Genomic DNA, 13227 nt, shown 5'->3' with positions numbered 1-13227 from the left:
AAATAACCAATTCCTATGTTTCTAGTTCACTCGCCCTTTCAACTGCTCTCTTTTGAATAAGTTCCACTTTTGTCTTTTTTAGTTTTTGTTTAATTTCCTAAGGCTAGTTGTCTTCTCCCCGAAGTCCAATCACTCCAGTCTCCTGTAACCAAATTCATCTTGAAGCTCACACCTCTGCACAGCCCATTCCTCATGCCTAGACGCCTTTTGTCCTCCTGAGTGCACACCTATTCCATGTGACATGTGCCTACTCGTATTTCAACACCTAGTTCAGGCCTCATGAATTTTGTGACGACTTCTCTGTACACCCTGAGGTCAATTTAATCCCTTTGCCTCTGGACCATCACTAAATCTTGCATAAACTGGCATTAATGCACTTTAATGTATAATTACTCGTCTCCATATTTTTCTTAATTACTAGACTATGAGCTCCTTTACACTAGTTGAAGTTTCGTTCGTGTTTCTATCCCTGGAGTCTTACCACAGTGCCTGGCCCATGATAAACATAAAATAAATGTTTGTTAAATGCAAGTTCTGAGTTAAACTAAAAACTCAAGCCTAACCAGTTAACATTTCCCGCAATAGAGTGGGAAAACTACCTTCCTATTTCTCAGTATCATACTTTTTTTTTTTTAAAGATTTTATTTATTTATGAGAGACAGAGGGAGAGAGAGAGAGAGAGAGAGAATCAGAGGGAGAAGCAGGCTCCCAAGGAGCAGGGAGCCCGATGCGGGACTCAATCCCATGACCCCGGGATCATGACCCAAGCCCAAGGCAGTCGCTTAACCAACTGAGCCACCCAGGCGCCCTCAGTATCATACTTCTTTTAATGCAGCCTTAGGTCAAAAAGGATTTTGGAAGCCACATGATATCTTTAAACATAGGAGACTTTCTTGGGGCACCTGCGTGGCTCAGTCGGTTAAGTGCCCAACTCGGGTTTTGGCTCAGGTCGTGATCTCATGGGTCGCAGGATCGAGCCTCTCGTGGGGCTCCATGCTCAGTGCGGAGTCTGCTTGAGATTCTCTCCCTCTGCCCCTCCCCCCACTCGCGTGCACTCTCTCTCTCTCTTTATATGTAACTATTCTGCTTAATGCCCCTGTCAGCAACTTCCCATTGCAAAATAAAATCCAAGTAATTTTCTTTGCCTGCAAGACTAAATATACTCAGATTCCTGCTCTCTTCCTTAACTTCCCTTGCCCTCCCCCATCTTTGTGAGGCTCCTGCAACGTTTTACCCATGGTCTCATTATTCTTTAGTGTGCCTTTGGCCTCACCTCAAGCACTTGCTGTTTGCTCTGCCTGGGTCACCCTTCTCCAACAACTCTGGCACCTTGTCATCATGCAGGTCTCAGGTCAAATGTCCCAGAGAAGCCTTCCTTAAGTATCTAAATTAGAGTTGTCCCCTAGAAGCCCCCATCTCTCTATATCACATGGTTTTATTTTCTTCCTCATACTCAGTGTTACTAAAATTATCTTATTTCTAAAAAAAAAATTATCTTATTTCTAACCTATTCATTATCTGAATCACCTCCTCAAAAAGAACTCCAAAAAAGCAGTGAACTTACTTTCTTACTCATTACATGACAATAAATTCTTTGTGCTATAAAATTTGTGAGATGCTGCCAATGACTCTTTGCTAGTAAATTACCATGTAAAAGCCTATTTTAAAACAGTTAAATTACCTTTAACAATTCCAATCACTAAAGCCCTCCCATTAATCAAAGATAAACAGGAGATATTTTGAATATGGTATTTCAACTAAACTACTTTGGGATCTGAATGATACAGCCCTTTAAACCCTGAGTGAATGACTTTATAATTCTGTACTATCTTACCACAGATTCACTTAAATGTCAACCTACCGGCAAGGAGAAGCTCAACAGCTGCCAATTCTCCAATATCAAAAAGGTCACTAAGGATAAAGGCCTCTTTAATGAGCTGTTCAGGAAGAAGTCTGGTTCCCTGTTGACCCTGGATAGCAACTCCCTCTGTACTGGCTTTCTGAACCTTCTCATGTTGTTGGACATTTTTTGGCTACAATGGTAAAAATAAATAAAATCGTGGAATGAAAATAGTATACTGAAGACAAAGTCTTAAATTATTACCTAGAGAAGTTAATTCATGATAAGGCAGACAGGTAACATGATGGAAGAGGTACTGCTTATCAGACACTCTACAATTAGACCTTTATGACATGACACTTCCTATTACCTTCAACACTTATGCTGTTACTATCTTCTCAATAACTGCTTCTGCTAAACTCTGAAATACAAAATGTTGAGAAAGCACAAAAATAGTACACTATTTTTCAAATTTGTAAGGAATGTTTCTAATTATATATTTCATAAATAAAACATAAGGCCTTCAAGTGGAAAATAACAAATGGATATATGAATTGTTGAATCAATTAGGAGGGCTAAGGATAGTTTGTTAATATATTATGTAAAATGCAGTCTTATTCCCAAAAGTCTTACTTGATTCAAATATTTAACAAATGACATACAGTATAGAATTACTTGATGGATCATAAAATTTTAGAAATTTACATCTTATAAAAGGTCACATGGGTCATTTAATCCAACTCTACTATTAGCAGATGGAAAAGCGGGCGCCTGGGTGAGGCAGTCAGTTAAGCTTCCAACTCTTAGTTTCGGCTCAGGTTGCGATCTCAGAGTCATGAGATCAAGCTCTGCACCGCCCTCCACTCTTAGTGTGGAGTCTACTTCAGATTCTCTCTCCCCCTCCTTCTGCCCTTCCTGCTCCTGCTCACTCGCTCGCTCGCGCTCTCTCTCTCTATAAAAAAATTAAACAAATCTTTGAAAAAAAAAAAAACAAACAGATGGAAAAGCTAATGCCCAGATAAGTCAGGTGACGTCCCTGTGCACATACAACTCTAGTGGTAGAGCCAAGACTGGAACTCAGCTCAACTGGCTCCCAGGCTACAGCTCTTTCTACTAAAGACAGCAAGGGAAAAAAATAAAAATAAAAAAGCTAAAAAGCAAAAGGCCATTTCTGGTAAGACAAACAGTTCTTAGATAGTCTTGTTAGTCTATAAGAGAAAATTATCAAACAGCAAGGAAAGGAATTTCCAAATATACATTCCCTCCACTGAAGTACCCTATTCCTGGTTGAAAAGGATTTCAAGATGCAGTGATTAATGACACGCAAGAATTAATTAGTTCAGCTAATACAACTTACATAACATTATGAAGAGTTAAAATGTTGAAAGTGTACCTGGAAATAAACAAAATAATCAATCTTACTGAGCTTAGATATATTAACTATCGGTCAGAAATTCCAAGGAGGCTCATATTTCTGGAATATACTAAACCTTCTACATTGCATTCAAATATTACTAAGATATCTCCTGGCTAGAGATTACAGTATTAACATCTGTGGAGAACAAAAAGGTAATAACTGCTTCTAGGAAAAATTACACTCGTAAAGAACACTTGAGTCAAGGCCTAGGACAAGTAATATATTTCATTCACATGCATTAAAAATGTACTTGCTCTTTAACCTTTAAAAAAAAAAAATATCCAAGAAGCAAAAAAGAAAATTTCCTACTGGGTTTCTGAACAATGAGATGAAGTCAGGTTTGTGTTTCTTCAAAATCATGTCAAGAAGGTGGACAGCTTCAGGCTGTCTTCTCCAAAGAGCATTTCCCACCGTTTGCCAAATGTCTTTGTAAGGACCCCAGAGACTGGCAGCTTCAAGAAAAAACAAATAAAACAAGCATCAGATAAAACATACATGTGGAAAATAACATCAGGGTACTGTCCACACATTTCAGTCATGCTCATCATATCTACTTCAAAATATACAGGGTTATACCTACAAACCAAACATTAATATAAAAGCATATATATCAGGTTTCTCAAGTGACAATAAAAACATTATTTTACTTAATATAACATAAAGTAAATCCTGACTTTAAACTGGAATATCTGCTATGGTTTTGTCACTTTTTTAGATGTGTGACATGGAGCAAGGAAATAACCTCTCTAAACTTCAGTTTCTGTACATAAATAATAGAGAAATCATCTATGTCATAGGGTTGAATTGATTAAATGATATAAACCAAGTGAGACACAATACAGTGCCTGGCATATTGTAGGCACTCAATAAATATAAGTGCTTTCTATCCTCCCTATTATCCAAATAAAAGCAGGAGTAGGGGCAAAAGATTAGATTTTGTAAAACTTAGCAGCTGGAAAAAAGCACTTTATTTGGGCTGGGACACTAGCTATTAAAAATCAACATAGAAATATGGAACACTTCTATAAATTTATATAAAAAGGATCACATTTTGATTTGTAAAGGTAATAATAGTAAGTAATACTGAGTTTTTGCGACTGAGCATGGTTCTAAGCTCTTCATATTATTTTATTTCAGAACACTATGAGGTCAGCACTATGTCTTCCTCCATTTTATAGATATGGAAACTGAGGCAGAGAGGTCAAGAAACTCACCCAAGGCCACACTGGATAGATGAGTCATGAACCCAGGCAGTTTCTCATCAGAATGTGCCTTAACTGCTAAACTATACTGTCTCTATACATAACACTTGGAAAACGAAAATGTTTGGGATAAATACAGGTATTTCTGACATATCTAGTAAATGAAAAAATTAAGATCACATCTAGATATACCCAGACAAATTCTTTTTTTTTTTTTTTTAAAGATTTTATTTATTTATTTGAGAGACAGAGAGAATGAGAGAGAAAGCACATGAGATGGGGGGAGGGTCAGAGGGAGAAGCAGACTCCCTGCTGAGCAGGGAGCCCGATGTGGGACTCGATCCCGGGACTCCAGGATCATGACCTGAGCCGAAGGCAGTCGCTTAACCAACTGAGCCACCCAGGCGCCCATACCCAGACAAATTCAACCAAACTCAGCCAAATTCACTTATCTAAAGATGTTTTAAGCCCTTAACAATAAAATATTACAGAGGATAAGAGAAACAATCTGGTCTTTAAAAACTCCTATCAAGTTTTGAAGACAAAGCATACTTAAGTGAAAAATTTTAGTAACAATACAATAAAGGGAATATGATTGTTGCCACAAAAAATAAATAAGGATTTCAAAAGACACAAAACGATGGTTAAGAATTTCTAAGGCATGACTACACTTGTGCAGCAATTTGGGGAAAATCTGGGTGACAAAGAGCAGCCAAGGGAAAGTGGGAGCTAAGGCTCAAAGACAGGTATGAAAGTATAAAAGAGAATTCAAAGAGCCCCAGTGAGGTTAAAGAGTTGTGACTTCCAAACTTTTCTGACTATAATCCATGGTAAGAAATATTCCGTATCTCAATCCAGTATCCACTTATATGCAAAACTGAAAAGTTGTATAGAAAATACTAATATTCGTTCATTGTATCAATGCACTCCAAGATTTTGTATCCTGTTCACTATTTTATTCACTATATAAATTCACTATATTTATTTTAGACACACTATTTGAATAATACTCCCTGAAGACCCAAGCTTCTGTTTGCAAACAATCAAATATGGTACCCGTATGTGTTTATAAAGACTTTGAAAGGGAAACTAGTCAAAACCAATCAGTCGGGGCACCTGGGTGGCTTGGTCAGTTAAGCGTCTGCCTTCGGCTCGGGTCATGATCCCAGAGTCCTAGGATCGAGCCCCGCATCGTGCTCCCTGCTCAGCGGGGAGTCTGCTTCTCCCTCTCCCTCTGCCTGCCGCTCTGCCTACTTGTGCTCTCTATCTCTCTGTCAAATAAATAAATAAAATCTTAAAGAACAAACAAACAAACAAAACCAATCAGTCATTCCAGAAACTTGGAACTTATCTATAGCCTAAACTGTTAAGGGTGGCGTGTAACCATGCTTAACTGCTATCTGAGAAAACACAAATCCAAAGAAACCTACCAGGGCAGGCAGGGCAGACTCTGCTGAGCACGGAGTCTACTTGAGACTGTCTCCCCTCTCCCTGCCCCTCCCACCTGTCCCCCCTCTCATGTGTACACTATCTCTCTCTCTCTCTCTCTCTCTCTCAAGAAGAAAAAATAAATAAATCTACAGGGCAGTAAGATGGCATGATAATGTAACCTAATTAAATGTGTTAATTGTTCATTGTCCTGTGAACAATGTTGTCAGAAAAAGGCAATGCACTGGGAAAAAAATTTTTTAAGGGGGAATGTGCTGGGAGAGGACAGACTAAACTAGTCAAACCAGATCATTTATTCACTCAACAGGTATTTACTGAGGGCTTTCTATGTGCCAGGGACTATCAACCAAGCAAGACAAATAGGATCCCAGTCCTCACAAAACTTAGAGATTGACACAGAGAAAGACATTAGACAAAGAATTCAGAAAACAATTACCAATATAATAAAAGACAATGGAGAACTACAGAGTGCTAGGAGAACATATAAAAGGGAGAACCTAGCCTAACCTAATCTGAAGATCAGGGCAGGAAGCCAGAGGTCTTTGGTGTGGGCATGTGGGGGATGGGAATCAGCAGGTCTAGACCTCACATAAACAGCAGTCTACTCCCTGCTTTGCTTTCATTCTTGCCAATTTTCTGATTAAAAAAATATAGCTTGTCATATAAATTTCTAGAGTAAAAAAATGTGCTGACAAACCAACACGAGTACCAGTGCAGATATACTTCCCATTAAAGATCAATACATTGAAATACTGGGCGCCTGGGTGGCTCAGTTGGTTAAGCGACTGCCTTCGGCTCAGGTCATGATCCTGGAGTCCCGGGATCGAGTCCTGCATCGGGCTCCCTGCTCAGGAGGGAGTCTGCTTCTCCCTCTGACCCTCTTGGATCTCGTGCTCTCTCTCTCTCTATCTCATTCTCTCTCTCAAATAAATAAATAAATAAAATCTTTAATACACTGAAATACTGGTTTACCTGTCTTTTGAGTCTCGTTAAAGAAAATCAATTGCTAGGATCCAATCAACTCTGGATATACCAAGAGCCCGCCAAAATGAGAACCTAACCCCTAGATCCTGCTGATTGCCAGTGAGGTACTGGTTGGATGCTAACTAGCTAATCTCCCTAGAGATCATTTTCTTGGCCTTCTCTAACTGCAAAGGATAGAGCAGGTTTGAGTCCTGGATTCCAGGCCAAGATGGAATTTTTCCTATTAGTAAATAGGAAAGTTTCAAGTAGTAGATGACAAAACGAAATTGGTACTATAGGGCAATGGTGTGGTTGCTGGACTAAATAGAACCACAGAAGTGTCAGGAACCTAGGATGACAGGTTAAGTAAGTTGCTAATAAGGTGATAGAACCTAAAGTAGGATGAGGGCAGTAAAATCACAAGAAAAGGTCTGTTAGTAGAAAAGAGCCCAAAATAATAACTGATTGGCACAGGGTACAAAAGAAAGGTATCAAGGGGAGCCTGGCTGACTCAGTCGGTAAAGCATGTGACTCTTGATGTCAGAATTATGAGTTCAAGCCATACACTGGGTGTAGATTATTTAAAACTAAAATCTTAAACAGGAAAAAAAAAAGGAAGAAAGGTATCAAAAACAACTTCTAGGCAAATTTGAAACTTGCCTTACCACAGGTATTTAAAAATTCTGAGAAAGAGCTGACAAAAGTAAATTCTCTTAACAGTCACAATATATTGAGGCACCGGGTGGCTCAGTTGGTTAATCATCCGACTCTTGATTTCAGCTCAGGTCATGATCTCAGAGTTGACGGACTGAGCCCTGAGTGCACCTCCACACTCAGTAGGGAGTCAGCTTGGGATTCTCTCTCTCCCTCTACCCCTCCCCCCCGCCCCCCCCAAGCATGCACACTCTCTCTCAAATAAAAATAAATAAATCTTTAAAAAAATAAATAAAAGTAACAATATACAACAGAAACTCTGAAGAACCAATAAATTTCTTTGTATTAAACATACTTAGCATTATAAGCTGACTGAGTTATAGAGAAAAATTCTATTTCCCCCCCTTTTATGAAGCTGAGAGGCATCCAGTAACTGGTCAAAAATCTACCAAAAACCCCATGTATCCTGGCATCCTTAGTCTATCATTAACATCAACACATCACGAAGTTAATTGCAACAAAGAGTTTTCATTGGTTGGCTAATTTTCATAAATATTTTTCTGTGATTACAAATGAAAAGAGGCTATAAATTCTTCCAAATTACTAAATGTTTTTTTTAAAGATTTTATTTATTTATTTGACAGAGAAAGACAGCAACAGAGGGAACACAGCAGGGCGAGTGGGAGAGGGTGAAGCAGGCTTCCCGTTGAACAGGGAGCCCGATGCGAGGCTCGATCCCAGGACCCTGGGATCATGACCTGAGTCGAAGGCAGATGCCTAATGACTGAGCCACCCAGGCGCCCCTACTAAATATGTTTTAACATAAGTGATCTGTTCATTTGAGAAATATATTTTATTTAATGTTTAGGAATACCTCCAGCAAATCACATTCATTCACTCATTTATCATGTACTCGGTACTGGTGAGCTTACAGTGTAGGGACAAAACACAGTAATTATATAGTCAGACGTAAGGGTAATATCCAACTTGACAAGTGCTATGAAGAAGAGGTACCCAGGGCAAGAGATGACAGAATCGGGGAATACAACCAAGTCAAGGAGGTGAGGGAAGGGAAGGATTCCTTGAGGAAGTGATCATTAGTTGAAATCTGAAGGATCAAGAATGGAGTTAACTGAAGGGAGGAAGGGAGAACATATATCCAGGAAGAGAGGACAGCACATGGGTTCCCATGGGAAGAGGGAACACTGCCCTCTCAAAGAATGAAAAAGCCAAGGGGCGCCTGGGTGGCTCAGTTGGTTAAGCGACTGCCTTCGGCTCAGGTCATGATCCTGGAGTCCCGGGATCGAGTCCCGCATTGGGCTCCCTGCTCGGCAAGGAGCCTGCTTCTCCCTCTGACCCTCTCCCCTCTCATGTACTCTCTCTCCCATTCTCGCTCTCTCAAATAAATAAATCTTTAAAAAAAAAAAAAAGAAAAAGAAAAAGCCAAGAGCGCTAGAGTACAGGAAACAAGGGTTTGGTAAGGGAGGCAACTGGCAGAGCAAGCAGGGCTCCCCAGCCCAAAGATTTTGGTCTTTGCCCTAAAAGATCAAACAAAATAAAGTTTTAAAGTCTGAGGTCCTTAATGAAATAGAAAAGCACATTTACCTTACTGAAAGCTGTTTAAGAGGATGGGCAGAGACCAGAGTGGGTAGAGGAAGAAAAGGTATGGAAATGGTACCAGTGTATACTGACAAATCTTTTGAACGGTTTGACTGTGAAGAGAAGCAAAAGGATAGTAACTGGGAAAAGGCATGAGATCAAGATCAAAAGGGGAGGTTAGTGGAAAGAAAAGAGAGAGAGGTGAATATAGAGGAGGGAAGGGGTCTACTAGGGAGGAGGGCATAAAGGGTGGGATTTAACTTAGACACAGGGAAACTGGTTAAAAAGGGTATAGATATATGTAGGTTTAAAGTTTTTAGGGTGAAAAAAGAGAGTGCATGCCTACTGGCTCTTATTTTTCTCTATGACTAGGAGGCTGAGGGATCAGTTACAAGTTAACGTTTTGAGGAGTTGTGGAAAAAGTCTGAAACAGTCACTGCTGTGAACAGGACAGGGGTGACAAGACTGCCACAGAAAGCCTGCTAACCACTGTCAGTGGCTGCTTACTGACAAGCCTGTAGGTCTCCTCGGCTAGACTGATACAGGTCTCAATACCAGTAAATCACGCAGCTGAAACTCAAGCAAAGGTCTTAGAATCTACAACCTCTATTTTTCCCTGTCCACAACTATAAGATGTTTGTTTGGTTTTTTGTTTGTTTTGTTTTGTTTTGAATTGTAGTAAAGACAACAACACAGAATTTGCTATCTTAAACATTTTTAAGTGTACAGTTCAGTAGTGTTAAGTGCATTCACACTGTTGCATAACAAATGTCCAGAACTTTTTCATCTTGCACAATGGAAACTGTACCCATTAAACAACTCTCCATTTCTCCCTCCCCTCAGGCAACCAACATTCTTTGTTTCTGAGTTTGACTACTTTAGGTATCAAATATAAGTGGAATCATTCAGTATTTATCTTTTTGTGACTGGCTTACTTCACTCAGCACAATGCCCTCAAGGTTTATCTATGTTGTAGCATATGACAAGATTTCCTTTATAAGGCCAAATAATATCCCACTGTATGTATATACTACATTTTGTTTATCCACTCATCTATCTATGGTCCTTTGGGCTGCTACCCTAGAATGTTTAATTAAATATACATATATTCTCCTGACTCAGCTGTGAAAAATGTTTCCCTTCTATGTTATCAATTAAACACTCCTGTCACAAGGCTTTATTATACAATGTATACTCTTTGCAGTTGTTGGTAACTCCCTTTCCTTGTTCCTTCATTGATTTATGTTTAATGATAATAACTTGGGATATGTACTAAAGAACAGTATATAACCACACATGTAATATGCAAGCCTTGTTTTTAAGATTGTATCCGGGTACGAGACCAGAACAGAAATATTTAGGACATAACTTCATGACCAGCATTCATATACATGAAAATTTGATGTAATAAAATGAATTAGGTTGTGCTTAAGTAGTTTAAGCACCTAAGACTAGCTTACAATCATTAGGTGTATAAATTTGGGGATGTTACTTAACTACTCTAAGCCTTTATTTCCCAATCTGTAGACTGGGGTACTTAATAGCAGCTACTCCATAGGTGTACAAAGGGGATTAAATGAGATAATGCAAGTACAACACTTAGTCCAATGCCTGGGACATACCAGATGGTCAATAAACATAATCCTTCATCATTATAAAATAATTTATGACAGTGTTCCTGAAATGGCTTGCTTTGCAAAATTCAGATTTAGCAACTTTACAAGAATATCAGTCCTGTGGAAAGCAGAACCAGCACTCCCACCCACCCCCCCAAAAAAAGACTACATAAAGAAAGGGGGGGAAAAGCGCCCAGTAAATATTACTCTTGAGTGAGATTCTCTACTAGCGTTTACCACACAGACATGCTCTTTAAATTGAATCTAAGAAGCTAACCGCACCTCATCCTGAGCAGGAAATACTCCGTTTTCAAGACCATCCTGCCCTGTGCAGGACTTTTGGCATCCTTGCCCCGCCCATCAGGCGCTAGGAATTGTGACAATCAAAATGCACCCACTCTTTCAAAAGCCTCTGGGAACGGTACCGCCCAAGGTTGAGAATCACCAAAAGAGAACCCACCCCAAATCCTCTAGAGTCCTTCAACTACCTTCTTGGTTCTACCCTGCCCGGAAGATCTACCACTCCAAAGGCAGAGTATACAGGGACGCGCCACATGCGCAGAGCTCAGAGTCATCGGCTGAGCCAGTGGCACCGCCTCCCCAGCCACCTTCCAGGTTGCAGGCTTCATAATCAAAGATACTCGCTTCCTACAAGACCGCCCAACATCCATAAGGGACTGCGCTGCCTACTCTGAGGTGCGAGCTTTCAGCCTGCGCTTGTAGCTAAAAATTATCTCGGGTCCTCTGGCCTCACCGCCGGAGACTTGTGTGTCTTGACGAAATCCGGGCCAAAGACACATAATGGGGTGGGGAGTTGAAGGCACCAAGCTCAGCCCCTGGCTGCAAGAGACTGCACGCGGGGTTCCAGTGGACCAAGCCTCCGTGCCTCCACCCTAAACCCCAATTCCAGAGCTAGAGCTGCAGCGCCGACGCGCGCCATTCAAACTGGGGAGGGGTGGGACTCTAGGCCCAGAGCTAGGGAAAAGCAAGCACGATACACAAGTGAAGGCCTGGATTGCGAGGAACCTCACAGTCCGAGACTCTCCCTCAAGAACCAACCATCGCCCTGCCCGACTGTTTCCTTCCTGTCCTGGCCGCCCTTACCCGAATTTACCGCCAACAGCGTCGCCATCTTGGAGGCGCACTAACGGAGCCCTCCTGTCGCACGGAAGCCCCAGAAAAGGATGAGGCTGCCCGAAGCTATGCCTGAACAGAAAGGTATCACCCTGTCTCGGAATGGCACTCTGGACTGACTCAGGCGGACAAAGACTTGAAAATTTGCTGTAGGTCTTAGATGTCAATTTTCGCCGCGATATTCTCATTCAAATTAGGCGAGGGCAACCAGCACGGAGATGCGAGGTCCTCGATATGACGTTAGTCGTGCAGTGCGTTCTGGGCCTTGTAGTTTCTATTTAATGAGTGAAGTTTAAGTGGAACAATAAGACAACGAGACTAATTATTGAAATTACGGCTATTTATGATATTATAAAAGACATAAATAAATTGAAATCATTATCTCCATGTCAAATTAAACCTTCCTTGCATTCTTTGAGGAGTGGAGTGGGGTGTAAAGTATATAAATCTTAAAAAGCCATTTATCACTTATAAACTAGGTTTTCATTATGTTTCAATATACCAAGTGTGGGGCGCCTGGGTGGCTCAGTCGTTAAGCGTCTGCCTTCGGCTCGGGTCACGATCCCAGGGTCCTGGGTTCAAGCCCCGCATCGGGCTCCTTGCTCGGCAGGAGGCCTGCTTCTCCCTCTCTCCCTCTCCGAGCTTATGTTCCCTCTCTCGCTGTGTCTCTCTCTGTCAAATAAATAAAATCTTTAAAATATATATATATATATACCAAGTATGTTAGGTCAACATAGTTGCATAGATTTAAACAAATCAAAGTGAAACAAATCATAACTTTTTATTATGACATTTCAAATGTGTACAAAAGTAGAATAATGAATGCTCAGCTTCAGTCACATGGCCATTTCCTGTAATCCACCCCTAAACTCCAGGAGAGATTATTTTGGAGAAATTTCCAGACTTATCATCTCATAAATACATAATATTTTTCTACTTAAGCACCCCCAAATAGCTGGATTTTCTTTTTAGATTGATTGATTGATTGATTGATTGATTTGAAAGAGCGAGAGAGAAAGCATGAGCAGGGGGGAGGAGCAGAGGGAGAAGGGTAAGGCGACACCAGGCTGAGCAGGGAATCAACATGGGGCTTGATCCCAGGACCCGGAGATCATGACCCCAGCCAAAGGCAGATGGTTAACTGACTGAGCAACCCAAGGGCCCCCAAGTAGCTGGATATTTTTTTAGTTACTAAATTTTAGTTTGCTAATTTTCAAACTAAAATATAAAGAGTCATTAGCATTTACTATCATATGCCAGATGTTTATTACAAATTTGACATCATTGGACAATGCAATAATTATTATGTTATCTCATTTAATCCCTGAAACAACTCTATTAGGAAAATGATGT

General features: G+C 40.5%; 1 protein-coding gene across 1 annotated transcript in view; it reads right to left on the bottom strand.

Moving 5' to 3' along the window:
- NUP205 (nucleoporin 205) overlaps positions 1 to 11891 on the bottom strand; it is a 78301-nt gene extending 66410 nt beyond the window's left edge. Inside the window, exons 1-3 of the mRNA XM_028106277.2 lie at positions 11845 to 11891; positions 3567 to 3709; positions 1862 to 2033 (exon numbers count right to left, since the gene is read on the bottom strand). Coding sequence (XP_027962078.2) covers positions 1862 to 2033; positions 3567 to 3709; positions 11845 to 11872 — 343 coding nt within the window. The 5' untranslated portion in view covers positions 11873 to 11891. The remainder of the gene's footprint in view (positions 1 to 1861; positions 2034 to 3566; positions 3710 to 11844) is intronic.
- Positions 11892 to 13227: the final 1336 nt, after the last annotated feature.

The sequence above is a fragment of the Eumetopias jubatus genome, unplaced genomic scaffold, assembly GCF_037043125.1.
Source record: "Eumetopias jubatus isolate StellerSeaLion01/CBP00866 unplaced genomic scaffold, mEumJub1_p1.0 scaffold_14, whole genome shotgun sequence".
Taxonomy (NCBI): domain Eukaryota; kingdom Metazoa; phylum Chordata; class Mammalia; order Carnivora; family Otariidae; genus Eumetopias; species Eumetopias jubatus.
The sequence above is the reverse complement of the archived record's forward strand: the minus strand, read 5'-3'. Positions and strand labels throughout refer to the sequence as shown.